This window comes from Pleurodeles waltl, chromosome 8 (assembly GCF_031143425.1).
Source record: "Pleurodeles waltl isolate 20211129_DDA chromosome 8, aPleWal1.hap1.20221129, whole genome shotgun sequence".
In the NCBI taxonomy this organism is placed as follows: domain Eukaryota; kingdom Metazoa; phylum Chordata; class Amphibia; order Caudata; family Salamandridae; genus Pleurodeles; species Pleurodeles waltl.
In genome coordinates, this window is record NC_090447.1 from 1,422,460,068 (window position 1) to 1,422,483,182 (window position 23,115).

Consider the following 23,115-nt stretch of genomic DNA (forward strand, 5'->3'; position numbering starts at 1 on the left):
CCTTTTTTGGTATTCCTGGGGAAGATGGTCTACGAGAAGTTGCATCTCGTCCCAGTGTGCTCGGTCATATCTGGCCAGCAGCGCTTGTGAATTTGCGATGCGCCACTGGTTGGCTGCCTGTGATGCTACTCTTTTCCCTGCCGCATCAAATTTTCGGCTTTCTTTGTCCGGAGGTGGGGCGTCGCCAGATGTATGTGAATTTGCTCTCTTGCGAGCTGCCCCTACTACCACGGAGTCAGGTGGTAACTGCGAAGTAATAAATGCTGGGTCTGTGGGTGGTGGTTTGTATTTCTTATCCACCCTTGGGGTGATGGCTCTTGATTTTACGGGCTCTTCAAAAATTTGTTTTGCGTGCCGTAACATCCCTGGTAGCATTGGGAGACATTGATATTGGCTGTGTGTAGCCGAGAGGGTGTTAAATAAAAAATCATCCTCTATAGGATCGGAATGCAGTTGGACATTGTGGAATTCTGCTGCCCTAGCCACCAGTTGCGAGTATGAGGTACTGTCCTCTGGCGGTGACGGCTTTGTGGGGTATGACTCGGGATCATTGTCCGGCACTGGGGTGTCATACAGGTCCCAAGCGTCTTGATCCTGATCGTCATGACTTATGGTAGTTTGCGCTGGTGAGTGCATTTGTGGCGGCGATGCCTGTGGTGGAGAGGGCGGAGGCGTGACTTTTTTAACCACTTTGGCTTGTGGTTGTGCGTCATCCTTTGGAAGTTCGATCCTTCTTTTCCTCATGATTGGGGGAAGGGTTGATATCTTCCCTGTGTCGTGCTGGATGTACAGTCTCTTTTGTGTGTAGTCCGATTCTACACTTTGGAGCTCTTGTCCAAATCTGTGCATTTGGCCACTTATTCCTTGTTCCTCTGAGTAGGATGAAGGTGTGGTATTTTTCGGCGCCGAGAGAGAATCTTTTTTCGGTTTCGGCACCGACAGAATTTTTGTTCCTTTCGGCATGGATTCTCGGTGCCGATGTTTTTCGGTGCCGGTATCTTGTTTTTGTCTCTCGGAGCCGCTTTCTCGGCTCCGAGGTTGCTCCATGGCGGTCCCTCGACCGGAGTCGGGTGTCTTCGCTATGGGCGTGCCCTTTTTCGGCGCCTTCGACGGGTCGCCTGTTTTATGGGTCGAGCCATGGCCTGTTGGCAGTGGCGTCCCCTGGGCTTTCGGTTTGTCGATGGATTTACTTTTCGACGTCTTACTCACGGTTTGTTGCTGTTGTTCGACGTCGGAGTCTCCGGATTCTGATTCCGGAACCGAGAATGTTTCCTCTTCCTCGTCGAAACGTTGTTTTGTCGACGTGGACGCCATTTGTTGACGCCTGGCTCTTCGGTCCCGGAGTGTTTTTCTGGACCGGAAGGCTCGACAGGCTTCACAGGTATCCTCCTTGTGCTCGGGGGACAAGCACAAGTTACAGACCAAGTGCTGATCTGTATAAGGATACTTACTGTGACATTTTGGGCAGAAACGAAACGGGGTCCGTTCCATCGGCTTCGATGTCGCACGCGGTCGGGCCGACCAGGCCCCGGTGGGGGATCGAAACTACCCCAAAGTCTTCCGATGATCGGTGTCGATGTACCTAACTATCCCGATACCGAACGGAACAATACCGACGCTTTCTTCCGAGATTCTGACTAACTTTCCGAACCGAAACACGGAGCGAAAAGGAATACGTCCGAACCCGACAGCGGAAAAAAACAATCTAAGATGGAGTCGACGCCCATGCGCAATGGAGCCGAGGAGGGAGGAGTCCTTCGGTCCCGTGACCAAAAAGACTTCTTCGAAGAAAAACAACTTGTAATACTCCGAGCCCAACACCAGGCAGCGGACTGTGCCACACATGTGTATCTGCAGCAACATATGCCATCGAACATATATTTCTCCTAGAGTCAATTTTTCAGGCTTGATGGCAGAAGTAAACTTCACACTTGAAAGGTTTGGCTGGAAAGAATCCATTAACTCATGCAGAAGGACCTGCAGAGACCAGTATCTTCTCTCAAGCTATGCTTATTTCTGGACAAAAAGATGAGGTGAGACTTAGTTGAGTGGAAATAGGTTGAGCTGTCAACAACTCCTAACACCTCAACAGCCCAGGAGAGGCTTTTCCCAAGAAGGTTTGATCCCTCCCAACCCACCCCCCTCCCCAGCCCTTTGGTTTCACAACTGTCCTCTAGACATTTTTGGTACATTTACTGGATAGGTTTTAATCCATATACAAATCCCAAGTATTTTATAGTGTATTTCCCCACCATGCGATCCAAGCAATCTTCCAACTCAATTTCTTACAGGATTATCTACATATGAATGAAACTTAAAAATAAGCTCCACATGCAATCCTTTAGTTGCAACTTTGTACTCACTGCAATGAAGTCTGCACTGTAAGCGAAGGAGGCAGAGTCTTGCAACACTATCGCTCATGAGAGTTCAGCAGCAGTGTGTTAACTCAGAGGTCGCAAAGGTGAAAACCTACGTTTTTTTTTAATTGTGGTTTGTGATGACAGGCACAGCTACTGGTAAAGTTTGTAGAATGCTTGAATCAGAACAGTCACAATGCAACTCGTTATGATATAGTGATAGGTATATGGGTGATAGGTTTGAAGCTACGATGTTTTGTCAATGGCCAACGATCTGCATGCATAAAATGCACATCCTTCTAACCTACTCCAAAAATATTGTATGGAAAGTCCTTTAGATCAAACTGAAGTTCTTCTAGCCATGGTGACCCATCTATGAAATTATCAAACATTTTCCGAAGCTTTTACAAAGGTGACTGTAAGAAAGTACCCTCTTTTTGGCATAGTTACCCCCACTTTTTGCCTGCTGTCAGTGTGTTTTTGACTGTGTTCACTGGGATCCTGCTAACCAAGACCCCCATGACTGTGCACTCTCCCTCTAAATTTGGTTGTCCCTGACTTAGTACACCCCACAATTGGCATACTGGTGCCCCCATGTGAGTCCCTAGTATATCGTACTTGGGTACCAAGGGCATTGGGGCACCAGGGGTTCCCCATGGGCTGCATGTATTGTGCCACCCATAGGAGTTCATGCAAAATGTGTCTGCAGGCCTGCCATTGCAGCCTGCATGAAAAGGTGCATGTACCCTTTCACCACAGGTAACTGCACCAGGTCACCCCTATGGCAAGCCCTCCTTGCCCAGAGGTCAGGGTGCAGGCACCTGTGTATGAGGGCACCCTACAAACTCCTGCTTCAAATCCCTGGACTTCATAAATGCGGAGAACACATTTTACCTGTGTGCTGGACACTGGTCAATACTTGTGTCCAGCTACATAATGGTACCTCTGAATCTGTGCATGTTTGGTATCAAACATGTCAGAATCATACCCCTATAATGTTGCCAGTATTGGTTGTATGATTCCATGCACTCTGGGGGCTCCTTAGAGGACCCCCAGCACTGGTCCTATCTATCTTCTGGGTGTTTCCTCACAGCCTGCATTGCTGCCATCCTACAGAAAGAGTTCTGCCCTTCTGCTGCTTGACAAGCTCAAGCCCAGGAAGGCATAACAAAGGATATCCTTTGGGAGTGGGAGGCAACACCCTCTCCCACTGTAAATAGGGTGTTACAGGGCTTAGGAGGGGTAGCCTCCCCAAGCCCCCCTGTATGCTTTGAAGGGCACATTTGCCCTACATGCATAAATCGGCTTGCACCAGTCGAGGGACCCCCGGTCCCTGCTCTAGTGCGAAACTGGATAATGGAAAGAGGAGTGACCACCTCCCTGTCCATCACCACCCCAGGGGTGGTGCCCAGAGCTCCTCCAGGTGGCCACTTGATTCTACCATCTTGAAACCAAGGTGGGCAGAGGCCCCTGGGAGCATCTGAGTGGCCAGGTCAGACAGGTGGTGTCACAGCCCCGTCCTTAGGTGCTCACCACACACCAGGCCAGCTTCCTACAGTGACTTTCAGCAAAAGGTATTGAGGGAAGCACACAGTAATATTTAGGAATGTTTTTATTGAAGGTCATTAAATGTTACTTTCTGATGAAGGTAAATGGTTTCATGAAACCTGCAGAAACCAGCATTGTATCACATGAAATCGTGTCAAGATTGAAAACAATTTAAAAGTGAAAACTACTTTTGTGAATGAAACTGAAGTTTCTTCCCAATATACACGTGTGCGTCAATTTCTTTGGAGAAACCTCCTAGATTCTAGTGACAGATGTTAATAGGCCTGTATTGTGATATGGTTCGTTGGAACAGCACCTCAATATATGAAACGCTTTTTGAGACAAAGGTGCACAGGTGTCAATGTAGAATTAAATAATTAATCTCTTGAAGTCCTGTATACCATGGAGGTAGGCGGAATCACAGAGGAAAAGAGTGATTAGGATGAAAGGCTACAAACAAGTTTAGATTTTCACTCCGATTTGGAAGACACTTCGAGACAAAATGGATTTCAATCATGTTTTAGCCAGGACTTCAAAATGAAGGTTGAGTGTGCAGCAACACAGCAAAAGAGCACTTGCTTACCAAGGAGTGAATGATGAATTCGCAGGTCTTGGACAGGTCCTTTGCAAGTAAAGATCGTCGCATGTCACATCGGAGAGTATACTGTAAAAAAGAAACGAAGCTGTTAACTTCTTAGTCCATTAAGAGATATATAAACAGATGTCAACAACTGGAGGGAAGAGAGTATACTAGAATGCTCTTGAGACTTTCTCGAATTATTCAGAGTCAGGAAAACACGTTAGATGTAGCATCTCTCAGGACAGTGCATTTATAATTGCTTTAACCGAAATGAGGAGCACTAGACCAATTATATTTACTCCTTTTCCTCTATTTCATGTTAATTGTAATTTCCCAAAGATTTTACTCTGCTGTATTTTCATGAACAGAAAAGCAGCCTTTCAAAAGTGTGACACCCAATGAGGTGTTCAAAATATCATCCCCAATTTTGATTTTGCCTTCAAACGATTAAGCCTTTAATTCTTTCGCTACCAGTTTCCCATTGTGACCTTTATTTTCGCAAATGAAGGAGCCATTCTGTTTACTACCAAGCCAATACATTTCAAGGCCTAACTTTCAGAAGAAGCCATGATTGAAAAGTTGATTAATATTGTCAAGAAATCTGACTGAAAACCACCACACCTGTTTTACAATACTAGGGAGCGTTAGTGAGACAGTCTTTCCTGAGCTTCACCATCATGCACATATTACCCTACATAGTAAGTGAATTTAGGTTAGAATTTGAGCTCTTTTAGCAACTTTCTCACATTAGAGCTTATTTGTATAGATTAAATAGAGTAACAGACTTTTTTCTGCTGTTTTCACTTCCTGAGGTTTAAGACACCTCAAGCAAACTTGGTTAAAGACAAAAATTATGCCCACACTGACGCCGTTCTGCTCCGGAAGTGATGGGTGGGGGGGGATGTAAAGGCACTGATTCCACGTGCTAACGTCGGCTGCTTTTGAAACCCTTCACTCCTTCAAACGTGGAGCACCAAAAGCAATTTGGCATATCAGTGAACAGATTCCTGGACCTGGGATGTTACTAAGAGGTGGAGTCCAATCACAGAACGGGGGGGGTTTGGGGAATCTGCAGCTAGATAGTCTTTTTCAGAAAGAGCACTAGCAAGGGAAAGTAACTTGTTATTCTTACAGAGACTTCTAGCTTCAGAATTCTCACCTTTGAATAGATACCTAAGCAGTACCTATTTGGAAGTGGGTCTGTAAACAGACAAATTAGAAAGTCCTGCAGGACCGAGCAGGCAAAATGCCCCTTTTGGCAAATCTGACTGTCTAGACAAAGGGCCTGATTATGACCCTGGCGGACGGCGGAGGCCGTCCGCCAAGGTACCGCCGCTGAATGACCGCACCGCGGTCAAAAGACCGCGGCGGCCATTTAGACATTTCCTCTGGGCCGGCGGGCGCTCTCCAAAAGAGCGCCCACCGGCCCAGAGGAAATGCCCCTGCAACGAGGACGCCGGCTCAGAATTGAGCCGGCGGAGTTGCAGGGGTGCGACGGGTGCAGTTGCACCCGCCGCGTATTTCAGTGTCTGCTTAGCAGACACTGAAATACTTTGCGGGGCCCTCTTACGGGGGCCCCTGCCGTGCCCATGCCATTGGCATGGGCACGGCAGGGGCCCCCAGGGGCCCTGCGGCACCCCCTACCGCCATCCTGTTCCTGGCGGGCGAACCGCCAGGAACAGGATGGCGGTAGGGGGTGTCAGAATCCCCCATGGCGGCGCAGCAAGCTGCGCCGCCATGGGGGATTCTAAGGGCAGCGGTAAACCGGCGGGAGACCGCCGGTTTGCCTCTTCTGACCGCGGCCGAACCGCCGCGGTCAGAATGCCCTGCGGGGCACCGCCGGCCTGTCGGCGGTGCTCCCGCCGACCCTGGCCCCGGCGGTCTTAGACCGCCGGGGTCAGAATGACCCCCAAAGTGTTTTGTGAACATACGGAGGAACGCCCACGAAGCTGCTTGGCAGATGTCTAGAACAGGAACTCCGCATGCTAATGCAGTGGTAGCAGCTTGGCCCGGGGAATGAGAAAGCAGTCTTTCTGGAAGCTGCGTTTTTAGCCAGTGCATAACATATCTTAATGAAGCGCACGATACGCACCTAGATGGTAAGTTTCCGCATAGCCATGCCTTTTTTTCCTTCTACTAACCATTCAAACAGTTGATCATCCACTGGTGGTGTATGGTACTATGGATGTAGAAACTGGGCGCTCTTTTGGGGTCCAAGCAATGGAGCTTCTTCTCCTCCTTAGAGGGGTGATGCGGAGCACAGAACGCTGGCAGGGTGGTAATTTGACCGAAGTGGAACAACCTCTTATCTTTCGGTAGAAAGGAGGCTCTAGTTCACCAAACTAGTTTATCTGGGAGGAAGGTGGTGTATGGTGAATGAACACAGAGCGTGCAGAGGTTATGGCAAGCAGAAACACCATCTTAATGGTTAAGACGCTGCAGAGGTCAGCTGTGGAGCGGCGTAAATGGAGGACACATTAAGTAAGAATAATCCTGCGGTCCCATTGGTGCACGACCAAAGGAGAAGGGGGGAGCAGTTGAGCCCTTGCAGAAATTGCTTTACAACTGGTGAATTAAACAAGGATGGCTGATCAGGTAACCATCAGAAGGCCAAGTGGGCTGAGAGATAACCTTTAACTGTGCCCAGAGCAAGACCTTGCAAGGATAGAGCCAAACCAAATACAAAAAACATCAAACCGTTTGGCCTGGAGGGGGTCAACCTGGTGAGTGCAGCGCTAAACCACAGATTTGTCCCAACAGTGAGCATATACAGTTTTTTGTTAAAGGATCCCTGGCTGTCAAGATGGCATCAATCACCTCAAGCGGAAGGTCAGAGGTGTTCAGCTGTTCCTGCTCAATCTCCACACAGAAGGTTGGAAGTTGTGAAGCGGAAGAAGGGATTGGGGGACCCTGTCCTGTTTGGCTGTGACACCAGATCCTCCCAGAGGGGATGCCTGGCTGTAAAGAGAAATTCAATCACCTCAAGGGGAAGGTGAAAGGTGGGAGGGGCCCTGGCCAGTCACGCAAGATGGTAGGTGGGTTCTGAGACTGCTCCGACCGGACACCGTGATCCTGATGAGCCCATCACCATACCCACCTGTGCAGCTCGGAGATGCCGCAGCCAGACACGACAGGGATGCCTGTGAGCTGAAATCATATCTCGGGCATCCAGGAACAGCAGAGGAGGCCCAGCCAGGGCCTTAAGACCATTATCCCCATGTGGACAGCTGCGGGCAGAAGGGAGCCCAGGGGCCCAGACGAAGGGAGGACATCGCCTGCTGCGGGCTCACTGGTGTAATGGCCAATCTCCCCCTGCCGCCATGGCCACTGAGATCGAGAGGCCGGGCAGAGAGATGAGAGACTCGGAGACCGAAGCCACGATACAGGATATCCACAAGGCCAAGTGAGAAAGGCTGGTTAATGGGGGAGGGAGTGCCGCACACAGAAGAGCATGCTGCCAGATGCACATGCACGTACACGCGCACACACAGAAAAAAATAAGGGGTCTGCAGAAATATCCCATAACAATGGACTGGGAAACATTACTTATGGACTTACAAACACTACTTATGGACTTACGCTGTCATCCGGAGGTACTCAACATCCCTCAAGATGACCTCTGAGACCCACTTAGCTCCCCTTCCCCCCACCTCCCACACTTCACGTTATGGCCGTAACACACATCCCTCAATTAGCAAGACATCTCAGACGGAGTTAGCATAACGCCCTCAACCTGAATCTAAGATACAGACCAACCCAGGTAAAACGTATCTACGGTCAAAGGATATAATTAATTAGTGTACCACATGACTCTTTTATTTGTTGTTACATGATAAATACATGTAAATGTATTAACTGTCTGCTCCTGTAATATCGCTGGTGTTTCATAGGTTATATGTAATATGATATGTAAACGCAACTGTAGACAATGTCACCAGTTTGCCTTTTTTGTACTGAGCTGTACTTTTGTCTTCCTAATAAAAATGGTTAAAAAAAGGGGGAAGGTTAAAGGTGTTCAGCTGTTCCTGCTCAATCTCCACACATGAAGGTGGAAGTTGTGGAGGAGGAAGGGGTGGAGGGGGGGGGGGGGGGGGGGAGAATTGGGTGACCCTGTCCTGTTGCTGTGTCAGCAGACCCTCCCAGAGGGACAGCCTGATCGGAGGACACATGATCAAGCTTAGGAGTTCTAGATACCAAGCACTCCATGCCCAATCCGGAGCCACTAGGCTGACTTGTGACCGGTCTGTCCTGATCTTCTCGAGTACTCAGGGCAGGCCTGCTATCGAGGGGAAGGCATACAAGAGTCTTGCGTTTCAATTATGGCGGAAAGTGTCTCTGAGTGAGAGACGTTTTGGAAACTCCAAGGTGTAGTAGTGCTGACATCATGTGTTCTATACAGTGGAGAACAGATCGAGCCAAGGTTCTCCCCATTCCAGGAAGAGACCTTGTGTCAGCACTGGGTGTAATTTCCACTTGTGATCCACTAGGTGCTGATGACTAAACTCTGCCCTGGAACTCAGAGATCCTGCCATGTCCTTCACCACCATGAAGATTCTGTAGTGATCCTGCCATTTCCAGGGGTGCAAGGCTTCCAGGCACATGGTCCATGACTCTACCCCACTCAGCAATGGTGCTGTCCATGAGCACTTCTGCACCAGCTTCTCTTATGGACAGCAGAAAAGCTTTCAGTGCCAAGGAGATGGCCCTCAGATTCAGATGACTGATATGGGTCCGAGATGTCACCAGAGACAAGAGGCCTCTGATCTCCACCTCTACCAGATGGCTGCCCTATCCCAGACGTGATGCATTGGTTACCAGTGTCAGCTCAGGATGGGGTGGGAGAGAGATCTGCCGCTGAACCATTTGTGGTTCAGGCACCACCACTATGGATCCTTTGCAATCTCCTCTAAAATCGGAACATGGTCAATGAGGTCTCAATAGTGGGCCCAATGGGACTTCAGATCACACTGCAGAGCCAGCATATGCTACCTAGTATGTTCGACTACCAAGATGTATAAGGCCATCAGTCCCCGCAGCCTTGGAGTCGACCTTACTGAAATCTAGGACTGAGACAGAGATTGGGACCTGAATTTTCTGGACTCTTTCCCAGGGGAAAGGCATGAAATTGAACTGTGTCCAGAAAGTCTCTGATGCAGGGGAGCATCTCAGGAGTCAGGTCTGACCTCAGCACATTGATACTGAACCCAAAGGATGACAAGAGGTTTGCCGTAGTCTGGAAGTGGTTGATGACTGCCTTAAGTGAGTCCACCTTCAAAAGCCAGTCATTGAAGGTAGGGGAAGACTGGCACCCCTGACCTCTGAAGGTGTGCTGCCACCACTGCCATCACTTTTGTGAATACCCGAGGGTCAATGGTGAGTCCAAAAGGGAGCACAATGAACTGAAAAGACTCCTCCCCCACCTCGAACAGCAGGTGTGCTGATAGGCCGGCAAATGGGAATTTGGAAATAGCCATCCTGCAGATCCAATGTCACTATCCAGTTTCCAGGGTCGAGAGCAGACAAGACCTGGAACAGGGTGAGCATTCTGAACTTCTTCCAGACAGGCATTGAAAGGGCGTAGATCTAGAATAGGACAAAGACCTGTTTCCTACTTGGGCACCAGCAAATATTAGGAATAGCAAACACGCCCTACTTCTGGCATCGCCACAATCCAGACATCCTCTTCAGCCAAAATGGCTTGCACTTCCTGCTACAAAATGGAGAGATGGTCTTACCTCAGTTTCTGGGGTGATGGTGGGAGATGGGGCAGGGAAGAAAGGAAGAATAGGGCATAACCTTTTCTGACAAACTGCAGTACCCACTGGTCCAATGTGGTATCCTGCCAACCCAGACAGAATCAGTGGATTCTGCCTCCCACCAGGTGGATCGGACTTTGGAAGGGTACACTGAAGAGGATTGGTAGGTGGGGCTGAGGAGTGGGGAGGCCTGGACTGAGGAGCATGGGGACCTTGGTAGGAGGGGCAGTAGGCACCACAGTCTCTCCCATGAAACTGGTAGGTTCCCTGCTGGGGAGGAACAGGCTGCCAAAACCATGAAAGGAATGTTGAAATTGTTGCTTTAGAGGCTCATAAGGAAAGCCCAGAGACTGAGCAGTAGTCCTACTCTCCTTTAAATGTTTAAGGGCAGAATCAATGGGTGAGTCCCACTGAATGGCATGTCCATCAGGGAGGACTGGACATTGCCAGAGAACCCAGTTGATCGTAGCCATTCAGGGCAGTAAATGGCAACACAGCTCTGACACAGTCAGTGGTATCCAAGCCACAACAAATTGAGAACTTTGCTGCATCACAACCATCCTGAATGGCCTCTGACCTAACAGGGCAAAGGGCTTCTGGAACACCTGGGAGGACTTGTCAAAGAGTCCCAAAAGGCATGAGTACAGTGGCCCAGCAAACAGGAGGCATTAATTGACCACAGGGTCAAACTGGCCAATAAGGAGATGCATTTTCAGAATGTTTCCACTCGCTTCAGGGGGGGAGTGGTAGAAAAATTGTTGGGGTTGGGCAAGCCAGTGGAGGCCTGCACCACAAGGCTCTAAGGAGAAGAGAGCTGTGACAAAAAGGCTGGGTTGCCTGGAGCAGTGCAATGGCATCTGGCATTTTGACAGCTAACAGGAGGGCTGGTACAAGACTTAGCCCAGGCCCCTAGTCCGGTGTCAATCAAAGGCTCATTAAAAGGTAGCAAAGACTCAGAAGCAGTCTGGCCAGGCTGCAGGATTTCCATCAGGATGTCTGTTTTCACCTCCATGGTGGGAATGTGGAGTTCAAGGACTTTAGCCACACTACACATCACCATGGAGTAGGATGCAGATTCTTCCATGGCTGGGCCAGGAGGGGAGAAAAGGGCTGATTCGGGGGAAGTGTCCAGTACATATTCTTCTTGCAAGTCCTCATACCAGCTGTCATCAGCGTAGGGCTGAGCAAACTTAGCACCCTGGCCATAATTGTTATCAGAGTCCATTCCAGAAAGAGAATGTAATGAGTGTTGCCTGCCTTGTGATAAGGCAAGTGCAGAAAACTTGGTTGGATTTGGCTGTGACTTTGATCAAATTTTGACTGGTGTCTGATTACAATTGGGGGCACCTCTTCAGGCGGTGAAGTCGGCATCTGTGTGGAAGTACACCGGCCCAGAGTGGGTCTGGACCCAGAGGTGACATCGATACTGGAGGGTAAAAGCGGCTCAGAGGGTCGAGCTGGCACAGAAAGTGAACCCACTGACAGTAATCCAGGTGTTAGGCCTCTCGCCTCCTTGATGCCTGAAGGGGCACTATAAGTAGTCAATTGAGAACCAAAGAGCTAGAGCACAGCTGAGCGAAACTCTTCGATCTGGTGTGGCATTGCTGAAGGCCCCAGAAACTCAGGTATTACAGAACCACCACTCGAATTGGGTATGGAATCAGCAGACTTTCAGAACATGATCTTTGCCCATGCCCACACACTTCATCAGGGGACTGGGAATGGCATGAAGGAGCGGAACACCACTTCTCATGTTTCTTGCGCTTACCTCAGGATTTGGCGTGCGTCAAAAACCAGCTTCAAGGGCTGCTCAGTTGACTCCAGGAATGACACCAGACACTAGCTTTGGACTTAGGTCTCAGTGCTGAGTCTTCTTGTGCTTGATGATGTAGAGTTTCTCCTCGTGTTCCCTAATCGCCTATACGTTTATTGACACACAGTCTCTATAGGACTTGGCGTAGTGGCTCGACCCCAGATACTACAGGCAAACCTGGTGGGGATCTGTTACAGACATCTGCTTGCAACATTCCTGACAGGACTTCACACTTGTCATGTTAGGCAGTGACATTCCTTGTACACTATTGAAAACTTGATGAGACAAATAGCAACAAATGGTCTCAGAGACAAGAGAAGCTTGGGATCCTGGTCTAGAGGCATGCAAAGAAAAACTGATGGCAACACACGGAAGTGGCACCTTTAAAGGCCCAACATGTCACTGCCAAGCGGAACAACGTCAGTGTGGAGCCACATGCTGTTACCTTCCAGCACTCAGAGGTACTACGAAAAAAATCTCCTGATGCAGTCTAATGCACATGAAGTATTTAAAAGGTGGGGAAATCTGCAGCTAGATGTCTCAATCAGAATATCTGTGAGTAGATGGAAAGTACTAACAGCTTATCAAAAAATTGGGAAGCACACCAGTCTGTACAGAAGCTACTCATCATACCTGTCTGAAGTTGTCATGCCTGCCCCCCAGAGAGACTTCCCCTTTGCACCTCCATTCACTTTTTTTTTAGTTTATTTTTGTAGAGTACTAGTTTGCCTATATGTGGTTGAAGGCGCTGGGTGTGAGATGAAGTAAAACTGTATATGTAGATTATCTCTGTAATTATCAAGATAAGCAAAACAGAAAGGTTTTCAGAGCTTTCCAACACTTCAGGTGACCACTGATGGTTCTAAACACATATGGCAGAGCATTTAAGCATGTACCACTTGAACAGAAAAAGAAGTACACCTATTTCTTATGTTCTTATGCTTTGGAACTACAATCTCCAAATATGACTACAGTATGGAGCCCTCAAAGGAAGTAAAAGGCTTTATGTAGTATATAGATGTTTTTAATGTTACTGTCTTTCTCAGAGGAAACCAATAAAGTTGAGTTAGTACTGTCAAGATGAGGTCCCACTGTACACATTCAACAAGGCATGAGTAGTAGTATTTTGAATAGTATGGACAGTGGTAAAGGCTCAACTTAAACTGTCCACTCTGGGGGAAACAAACATAACTGCATGAACACTTTCTTAATTAATCTATTTTTACGATGTCAGGAATTTAGTAAGTTAAAGTGAGACATTGACCCATCACAAAAAAGAGATCCTTTATTTAGCACATCGGATGCTTAGTGGCAGTAGAACATCAACAAATCTGCAAATGACATTACAACGTACCAGGTCCTTGAGGGGGTGAGCTAATATTAAGCCACTTTCAACTACAAAGTGTTGGTTAAAACTAAAATAAGGATCCAAAATGTAATAAATATAAAGCTTGAAACACAGGGTAGATAAAGAAAGGAACATGTGTAACAAAGTTTTGTATGCAACCCAAGAAACTAAGTCAAAGTTGTAAATGGGAATCGGTTTGCAGCTTGTGGTGCTGTAGGTTCACATGGTTCATACACTCAAGACATCAAGTGTTGGGTTTGGAACATTACAACTTGGTTTTCTTCTCAGAAGCTCATTCAGTTTCTAGGTGACGAAGGATACCTTCCTCTGAAAATCACAATGCACCAGGACACAAATTCCAGATTCGGATGTGTTTTTCCTCTATGGGTTAGTGTAAGAGAGCAAATGCAAAGTGGTATAATGCCTATGAATTGGAATACGATAGTAAAATATGAAGTATTACACAAACTTGAATCAAGGAAGGCAAGTAGTGCTCGTTTGAATCTACAGCACTACAACCTGCAAACCTATTGTTACAGGTAAGAATCTTTTTCCGTTTGCAGCTTGTGTAGCTGCAGATCACCTGCTTTGCACAGACTGTTTGTTCCACTTATGCTTCTTGGCAAACTTGAATGTCCGCACAGTATTCTTTAGTGAATGTGCGGTTAGTAAACTTAGTAACTGCTTTGTAAATGTCTGTTGAAGGGAAACTGCATGGTGATTCCTTTTTTATGAGCAAAGTGTACTCAGAGCACACATGGCAATGTACGTTTGACCTCAACTTATTAGAATTAGAAGCATTTTACAATCAAGTTGGCTATCCTGGTCTTTGACATTGGGCTGCTAAGATATGGCTGCATGAAAGCCACAAACAGTTGTTTTTTTAAAGGACATCATAAAGCCTGCATAATACATTAAAGCTCTTCTAACATGTAAAGTGTGTAAAACTCCTTCACTACCAACTACGGTTGTGAGAACGATAAATGCAAATCAATAGACTGAATAGGAGAGATGACCTTTAGCAAGAAGGGTGGGCCCTGTGGACAACCCATTCCCAATGTATTTGAATAAATGACTCTTCCACTGTCAATGCTATAATTTTCTAAATCTGAAAAAAGGAAGGGATGGCAATAAGGAAATTCACTTGCCAAGAGATAAACTGTCGTGAACACAAATGGACAGGCTCAAAGGGAAGCCCCCTAAATTAAGAAAGGACAAAGTAAAGGTTCCTCGAAAAAATTATGCAGTGACTTAGGGACCTTAATGACATATTTTGAAAATAGTCTTGCAACACCCATTTCAGAGGTAAGCTGCAAGTGCAGTTAAATGAATGCGGATAGAAGAGCAGGCTAGCCCTTACATTTGTAGGTGTAAAAGTAACAACATTTTGTACTGTAGCTTTTAAAGCTTTTATACTGAATGAACTACGGTATTTTACAAAATGCTTCCAAGCAGTAGAACAGGCTCGTATGTTAGGCTTCCTAGTTTCTCTTAGGATTAACATGCACTCATCTGGAAGCTGCAAATAGAGGTATTCTAGGATTTCGGGTGCCAGACTGCAAAACTTAGTGGCTTGGGATCCAAATGCAATATCTGCCTCTTGTATTGGGTGAGCAAGTCTGCATGTGGCTGCCACTTCTTTTGAGTGTAAATGGCTACATAAAGTAGAGAGAACCATTCCATGCCTGCCTCACCCACGTTGCAGGGGTGAGAATGAGTGTTATAGGTGTTTGCCTCATCTTCCCGATCACAGGAGTTAAAGAGTAGTGGGAGGAAAGCGTAGAAAAATGACACAGGTTACCTGATCCCATAGAGCACTGCCCAGGGACTACAGTTAAGGGTACAAAGACTCAAAGTATTGGCATTTTCGGTTTTTGTGAATTGGGAACAGATCAGCTGTTGGCATGGGCTAAGGGCCGAAGTATTGATTGAACATCGTTGGATTGATGTTTCATTCGTGTGTTTGCTGATGGCTCCTCCCTGAAGTCTGCAAAATCATTGTCCACCCCGAGAGATGTTCCATCAGCAACAGTAATTAATGGCGTATGGCCCAGTGCCAAATCACCTATGTGACCGGAGACAATTGCACTGTGTGCCCCCGCCCCTTTTCCTTTACATAATACATCATTTTCATATTGTCTATGCAAGTAAAAACCACTTTGCGGTGAATGGAAGGCAGAAAAACGTAAACTAGTTCTATCTGGGTTGACATAGAATCTTATCATCCGAAGGATTTACGGGTGGACAGGCTTTCTGAGGCTTGGAGTGCCATACCCAGTCTCACTGCCCCTGGGCTAACAGTGAGATTTACTGAGCTAAGTGTCCTTCTACCTGCAGGGTTAGTGGATAAAATTACCGGCTATGGGTACCGCCCAGCCCCTATCCCGCTTCGCCATGCTGGGACATCTAGGAAATACTTAAGGAGATATGTTCTCATGGTCTACGAAATACTTAATCAAAGAGGTACGTTCTCATCTATCGTTTCCTCCAGCACTTGAGTTTTTCCATTTTGTTGCTTTAGGGCCCTGAACTAAAATACGTGCCCCTCTTTCCTTCACTAGCACCAGTAGAGAAGATTTATCCCATGAAGGGCCCCACAGGCATGTCAGGTTGTTGGGATTTGAGTATCACTTACACACCCCATGCACCGCATGGGGGGGGGGCTAATAAAGATCTACTCTATCTACTCTAATAGGCATATTGGCAGCCATTTATTGCACTAGCACTTCAGCACTTTAGCCTTCCCATTACACTGCTTTAGGGCACTTGGTTAAATTCTAAATCTAGAGGCGTTATTTATGTTATAGTTCAAGGCACTACAAATCTAGTACCTTGCATGCCCTAATTAATACACATTCCTGCAACACATCCTGAACACTTTAGCTAGCCCATCTTGCTGCTTAAGGGCCCTTAGATAAATCTTAGTTAAATTTTAAATCAAGAGGCGTTATTGGTGTTATAGTTCAAGGCACTAACTGCTCACTGGAATAGCCAGTTGACTATTGATGTCATTATGCTAAGGTACATAGTACATTTTCCTTTGCTAAATCAGTGGAGGCATTAAGCAGCAGTAAGTGCACCCACAATTTGATCTAACCTGTACAAGAGAACATTCAACCTGCCATAACTGTGATAGGGCCTCGAAGGTTTATTTTTTTGTTTTAACTAAGGTGGTATTATGGACAAGCATAGGGGGTTTGATACTTCAGCTTGTTTTAAATTATGAGATGTAGATTAGTGAATGGACTTTATTATGGTGGTTCACCTATTTTCGTGATTTGATCTTAGTAGGGTGTGTTATGTATACTACGTAATGGCTTATGGTTTTAATTGACTAATTGTAAGAAAATGCAACTGTTGGCATGGTTAACCCCCATTTTTTGCCTAGTGTTGATGCGAGCTTTGATTGGAAGTGTGCTGGGACCCTGCTAACCAGGCCCCAGCACCAGTGTTCTTTCCCTAAAACTGTACTTTTATTATACAATTGGCACAGCCCTGGCACACACTTAAGTCTCTTGTAAAAGGTGCCTCTGGTACCAAGGCCAGGGAAGGAACCTAAAGGACTGCAGCATGTATTATGCCACCCTAGAGGACCCCTCACTTAGTACATGCACACTGCCTTGCCGCTTGTGTGCGCTAGTGAGGGGAAAAGACAAAGTCGTCATGGCACTCCCCTCAGAGTGCCATGCCCACAAACCACTGCCTGTGGCATAGTTAAGTCACCCCTCTAGCAGGCCTTACTGTCCTAAGGCAGGGTGCACTATACCACAGGGGAGGGCATAGCTGCATGAGCCCCTACTGTGTCTAAGTCAATCCTTAGACATTTTAAGTGCAGGGTAGCCATAATGAGTATATGGTCCGGGAGTTTGTCATTACGAACTCCACAGCACCATAATGGCTACACTGAATACTGGGAAGTTTGCTATCAAACTTCTCAGCACAATAAACCCACACTGATGACAGTGTGGGATTTATTGAAAAATGCATGTGGGTGCTTCACACCTCCCCCTACAGAAAATGTAACACCTGGCGGTGAGCCTCAAAGGCTCAAGCCTCGGCTTACATTGCCCCAGGACACTCCAGCTAGTGGAGATCCCCCGCCCCCAGACAAAGCCCCACTTTTGGCGGCAAGTCAGCAGGAAAATTAGGGAAAACATGGAAGACTGACCACCCCAGCCAGGACCACCCCTAAGGTGTCCAGATCTGAAGTGACCCCCTCCCTGCAGAATCCTCCATCTTGGTTTGGAGGACAGGGCCCAATAGGAATAGGAATATGCTCCTCTATCCAAAGGGGGTGGGCACAAGGAGGGTGTAGCCACCCTCAGGGACAGTAGCCATTGGCTAATGCCCTCTGACCCCTAACACGCCCCTAAATCTAGGATTTAAGGGCCTCCCCGAAACCAGCTCACCAGATTCCTGGCAACCTAAAATAAGAAGGACTGCTAAGCTAAAAACCCCATCAGAGAAGAAGGAAGACGACAACTGCTTTGGCCCCAGCCCTACCGGCCCGTCTCCTGCTTCAGAGAACCTGCAAAAAGACCAGTGACGCGTCCAGCAGGCCCAGTGACCTCTGCCACATCCAGAGGACTGCCCTGCACCTAAACGGACTAAGAACTCCCGAAGACAGTGGCTCTGTCTATCGTTTTATGGGGACGCTGTCAGGCGGGTAGGTAAAAGAACCTACGAACGACACAACGAATATTGTCAGTTCCAGTTCCTGACAGTTGATTCCAAGGAGCCCTTTCCTGTTACCGGGGATGGGCGACCTTTTTTGACATAGCATAGACATACAAAAAGTAAGTGACTGTCTTTGTATTCCTTCCCCTAGTTGGGCTTATACATAAAAATATTTTTGGAGAAGTAAAAATTCTTGTTGGTCCTGATGAAGTGTCGCTGGATCCGGCTGGACCATTAGACGCGAAACATGTAGATCTGACTAGAGGTACCAAAAAGGGTTCTATCCTCTTGCATCATTGTTGGGAGTATGTGAGCATTACAACTCACTTTTAGACTCTCACTTCGTTTTTAATCTTGGTCTCCATCTTACTAATTCTGATTAAAATTTATGATCAATAGACTTTGATGGATAACCAATTTTAATATTTCCACAGTCTCCTTTATTGCTCGGATACTACAAATTTGGTATTCCTCCTGCAAGATTTGATTCCACCGCTACTATTAGAGCAATACGGTTAAGAGCCCCCTTCGGGGAGCCCGTTAGGCATTGCAGCACCGGCCTAACGAGGAGCTGTCCCAATTATGAAGCCAGTCATCCAATGCGATGCATGAGGGCTCTTGCTCCTGTTGAATTAGGTCCCCCGTTGCCCTAATTATTGGAACAGTGTACCTTTATTTTTCTAGTTATTTTTCTAAAAGAAAACTACAGCTAAGGACTCCCACCTCACTCCAGATGCATGAGCCCTGACCCCGTGCACCCGACACCCACGGCCCGTGTCCAGGTGGTCCACCCAGCAATAAAGGGTCCCCAGGCAATTGTGAGCAAGACCTCACCCTGGGTTGACCCCCTCCAAACCTCCAGGACGACGCCTGAAGAGGGAATCCAGAGGACCCCTTGGCCGTGAGCTCCGGGTCAAGATATCCAACGCCTAAAGGACACACTGCACCTTCAGCCTCCAGGAGAACCTGACACATGGTGCAGCATCGACCAACAGGTGGCCCTCTTCTCTGCCCAGCCGGTAGGTGGCTCGAGAAGCCCCCCTGGACCTAGTCTGTAGCCTCAGAGTGACCCCCAGGGTCCTCTCAGAGTTGCATTGAAAACCGGACCCCGTTTGCACCCTGCACCCGGCCGCCCTAGTGCCACTGAGGGTGTGTGTTTGGTGCCTACTTGGGGCCCCTGCAGTGCTCTCTTGAACTCACCTGGTCTGCCCTCCAAGTCGCAGGTACTTACCCGCTTGCTGACTGGATTCGAAATACCCCCCTCTCTCCATAGATGCCCACGTTAATTTGAATCCTCTTTGACCTTTGCGCCCAACCAGCCCTGTGATGCTGGTGGTGGGTGTTTGGGGTTAACTTGAACCCCCAACGACAGACTACCTAAAGCCCAGAGATAGGAACTGTAAGTCAAATACTTACCTGTAAAATTGTACAATATTTTCTTCCCCCAGGAACTGTTGAAAATTGCACTGTGTCCACTTTTAAAATAGCTTTTTGCCATTTTAAAGAAAACTGTGTACACTTGATTTCATTCAAAGTCCTGATTATACCTATGCGAAGTACCTTTCATTTTATGTACTTACCTGAATCTTGTGGTTCTAGAAATAAATTAACCAAACATATTTTTCTATATAAAATCCTATTGGTCTGGAGTGAAGTCACTGAGTGTGTTTCTTCTATCGCGTCACACTACCACACATAGAGCATTAGTATTATCTATTTTTGCCTCCGTCAACCCTCTGGGGAACCCCTGGACTCTGTGAACACTGTATCTCACTTTGTTATAGTATATACAGAGCCAGCTTCCTACAATATCTCTTTGATATTGCCAGATTGGACTGCTGATTTTCCTGAAAGTGACTGCTTGTGAGGCTGATACTGTGCTTGACGAAATGTGGGAGACCTGCCAGGATTATGGTCTCTAAAACCCAGTTGTTTACTTATGGTGCTGCAGCACGCCCATAGCTTTCGCTGTGTACGGATCTTTATCTTCTATATCGTCTCATCTGTCTGTGGACCAAAGAGATGCTCACAGTCAAAAGGGCCAATAACTTTTGGCCAGGCACCATAAGCCAAGCATGGTGGCAGAGCAGGAAGCTGGTATCAGTTTGGCTAGATGCTGTATCTGCTGCATCCAAGGCACAACCAATATTGCCAATGAAGATTACTTTCTCTTCTTGGACATTCTTGGTTGCTTTCTTACAGTAGGTATCTAAGAGGTATTTAACAGGCTCCTTACTTTTGTCTCACTGATCTTTAGTATAACTGGGTAGTAAAGCCATGGGACTAGCAATATGCCATTGTGTGGCAGTTCCTAGGGAATGCAGCAGAACACACCCACAAATGAAGAGGGTCTTGTGGAGCAGGTTTACATTTCTTCTGTTCCTGGCGAGTAATTACCCAGGGCCACGACAGGATCCTTGAACTTTTCAGTGGAATATAAGCTTTCTCGTTTACATGAGAAGAAATGTAGTACAGCACTCAGTTTTGGACACAGTTTTTAATAGAAAATCGTCCTTCCTCCTCTTCCACATGGTGTGCCACTGCTCATGATAGCAAATGATGTGTGTGGTATCATCTGGCTGCAAAGCCTTAACAGGAATAGGTTTTATGGGCATGCCGTACTGAGAGTCCAACCAAGAGCCATGCCAAACAGCTTCCCAAACATCACTCCGATATTGGCTCCCGATAAGATGGCTATTGTTGAGAAGAATGCTCTAGGTCAAATATGAATGGAAGTCATTTAGAGACACTTGCACTTGGGGTGGAGGTTCAACTGGGTTGGGTTAGCTATGTTGTTTCTGGGAATAAGGCAAGTCGTTAGTTCCTCAAAAATGCTCTCCTCTTTCTGGAGTTTACTCTTTTTGTGTGAAACGTGAGCTTAAGAGGGAGGCTGTGCAATTATGTGACCGCTATCCGGTTGTTGTAGATAGTAAGAGTAAGCTGCCTGCTGTCTGACTATTCTCCCGATTCATGTGAAAAAACTGGTGTGCTGGCTGATAGAGCACTCAACTACAGTGTTGATTTCAGCGCTGAAGTTAAGCTTTGACCTCAACTGACTTACAGCATCGAAAAGCCTTTTGGTTTTTTTGAGAGTGGTTCCTCGTCCAAAGCATGCCACTCTCAGTGTTATTCCTTGGTTTGAAGTGGAGGCTCTATGAGGCTCCTCCGTAAGCAGTGGAGTTTTGTGTCCAGAGTCAATTGGTGGGGGGGGGGGGTCGGGCTTTGTTGCCAGTGTTGAAAACCAGAGTGATGATACCTAATTTAAGTCCTCTCCTGCATGGCTTCTGGGCTACCAGATGGGCTTCCTCTGCTGTTGTCCGAGTGGATTCCTTCAATGTATTTGACGAAGGGTAACTGTAGGGTCTTGGAGATAAATTGTAGAGTAATGCACTCACATCCAAATGAGTCATTGACAAACATCGAAAAGGCTTTATCGGCCACACCTGCACTTTCGTTGTGGTAGTCCGAGGTTAGAGTCCAGATGGTGGTCCAACAATAGGAACTGATTATTGCAGGAAGGGCAAATTAAAAGCTGCATTCTCCGCATTCTGCCTCAAATGAGTCATTCTTAAACAACGTGGCCCCAGGACCTCCTGAAGTAGTTGGCTGTTATGAAATAAATGTGACATTTTCAGCAACAAAGCCTTGGTCCTCTGTCACTGAAAAGTAGAGTTTAATGCACAGTGGAATGGAGTAGTTGAAAACATGCCCAACCGGATGGTGATAAAAACAACATAAGGTGCAGTCTGTGTTATGGTGTTCAGGGGGAAGTATCATGAGTCAACTAGAAACCATAACAGCCTCTTCAAAGAAAAACAAGTTGTATCATTCAGAGTCCAACACCAGATAACAGGAGAGTGCAAAGCATGCAAACTACAGCTACACATGTTGTATACATACAGGTCCTGGTGTGGAAAATGATAATGGGAACGTCATCCAGCCAGTTCACAAAGGGATTCTGTAGTACTTTAGACCCATTTTAATCTTAGATTTCAATTATGCAGCTGCAAGGCATCCAACAAATATAATCAAAGTGAAAGCTATTAAAGTGATAAGAGATAAACAGTATACCAAGAAAAACAAAATAAGGCAACATGGAAGGCATCCTTAAATGCATGGAATGTAAGTATACTCTGGAGTTTAAATGAAGGAACAAGGGGTCTCAATGGGGATGGAGAACTTGCAGTACAGTAAGGAATACAATTAGACACCACTGCAGTATGTTTTGTTCAAGTGAAATATAAATACCAGCCAAAACCCTGGAGCCTATTTACAAAGGTAAATTTACACATGAGTAAATCTATACATGCACATGTATTCTGACACAGAGTAAATTCACACATTTTGGCTATTCACCATTTCTAAGTGGCAATTTACTACAAAATGTACTCATAAAATAAAAAGTTTGAGAACATCCTCAACAATAAATGTTGACTATATAATTCAATAATCTAAATATGTTAATTTATTATACATATTCATTTTAAAAAAAAAGTAAAAACAGCAATTTTTTAAATTAATTTTAGTAAATTTAGTTAAAAGTTATGCCTACTGTAAATTATATTTGACATTTTAATAGAAGTTTGAAAATGTAATATTTTTAATGAGTTAACTATTATTAACTAAATATGTAACTAATAACCTATATACATAAAAAAACACACACACAATTAAAAAAGCTAAATTATTTAATCATTTTAACGTTATCTGAAGGAGTATGTTGCAGTACCTGTGAATGATCTTGTGTGATTCTAAACATATTTCAAGGTTGAGCTGGAGTACATTCACTACTGTTGTGGGTCATTTTGGGATATATCTATAGATTTGTGGGTTCTGAATAGCAATGGGCTTATTGTTTTGTGGGTGGGTTTTTGTATTAGCACGCCCCACCCTACAATGTTCTGTTAGCTAATTACTCCACATATTCCATCATTGATGACACTTCCAAGGCATTATTGATATTATCACTGCAACATTTGCAATAAAATTATTGATAAGAAAACTGTGCATGGCGAGGGTGGGAGTTATAGTTACCT

The 23,115-nt window shown here is 46.2% G+C and overlaps 1 protein-coding gene across 1 annotated transcript in view; it reads right to left on the reverse strand.

Annotated features, from left to right (window-relative positions):
* Positions 1-23,115, reverse strand: part of VPS26C (VPS26 endosomal protein sorting factor C) — a 164,282-nt gene that overhangs the window by 63,766 nt on the left and 77,401 nt on the right. The window contains exon 4 of the mRNA XM_069202548.1: positions 4,489-4,569. Coding sequence (XP_069058649.1) covers positions 4,489-4,569 — 81 coding nt within the window. The remainder of the gene's footprint in view (positions 1-4,488; positions 4,570-23,115) is intronic.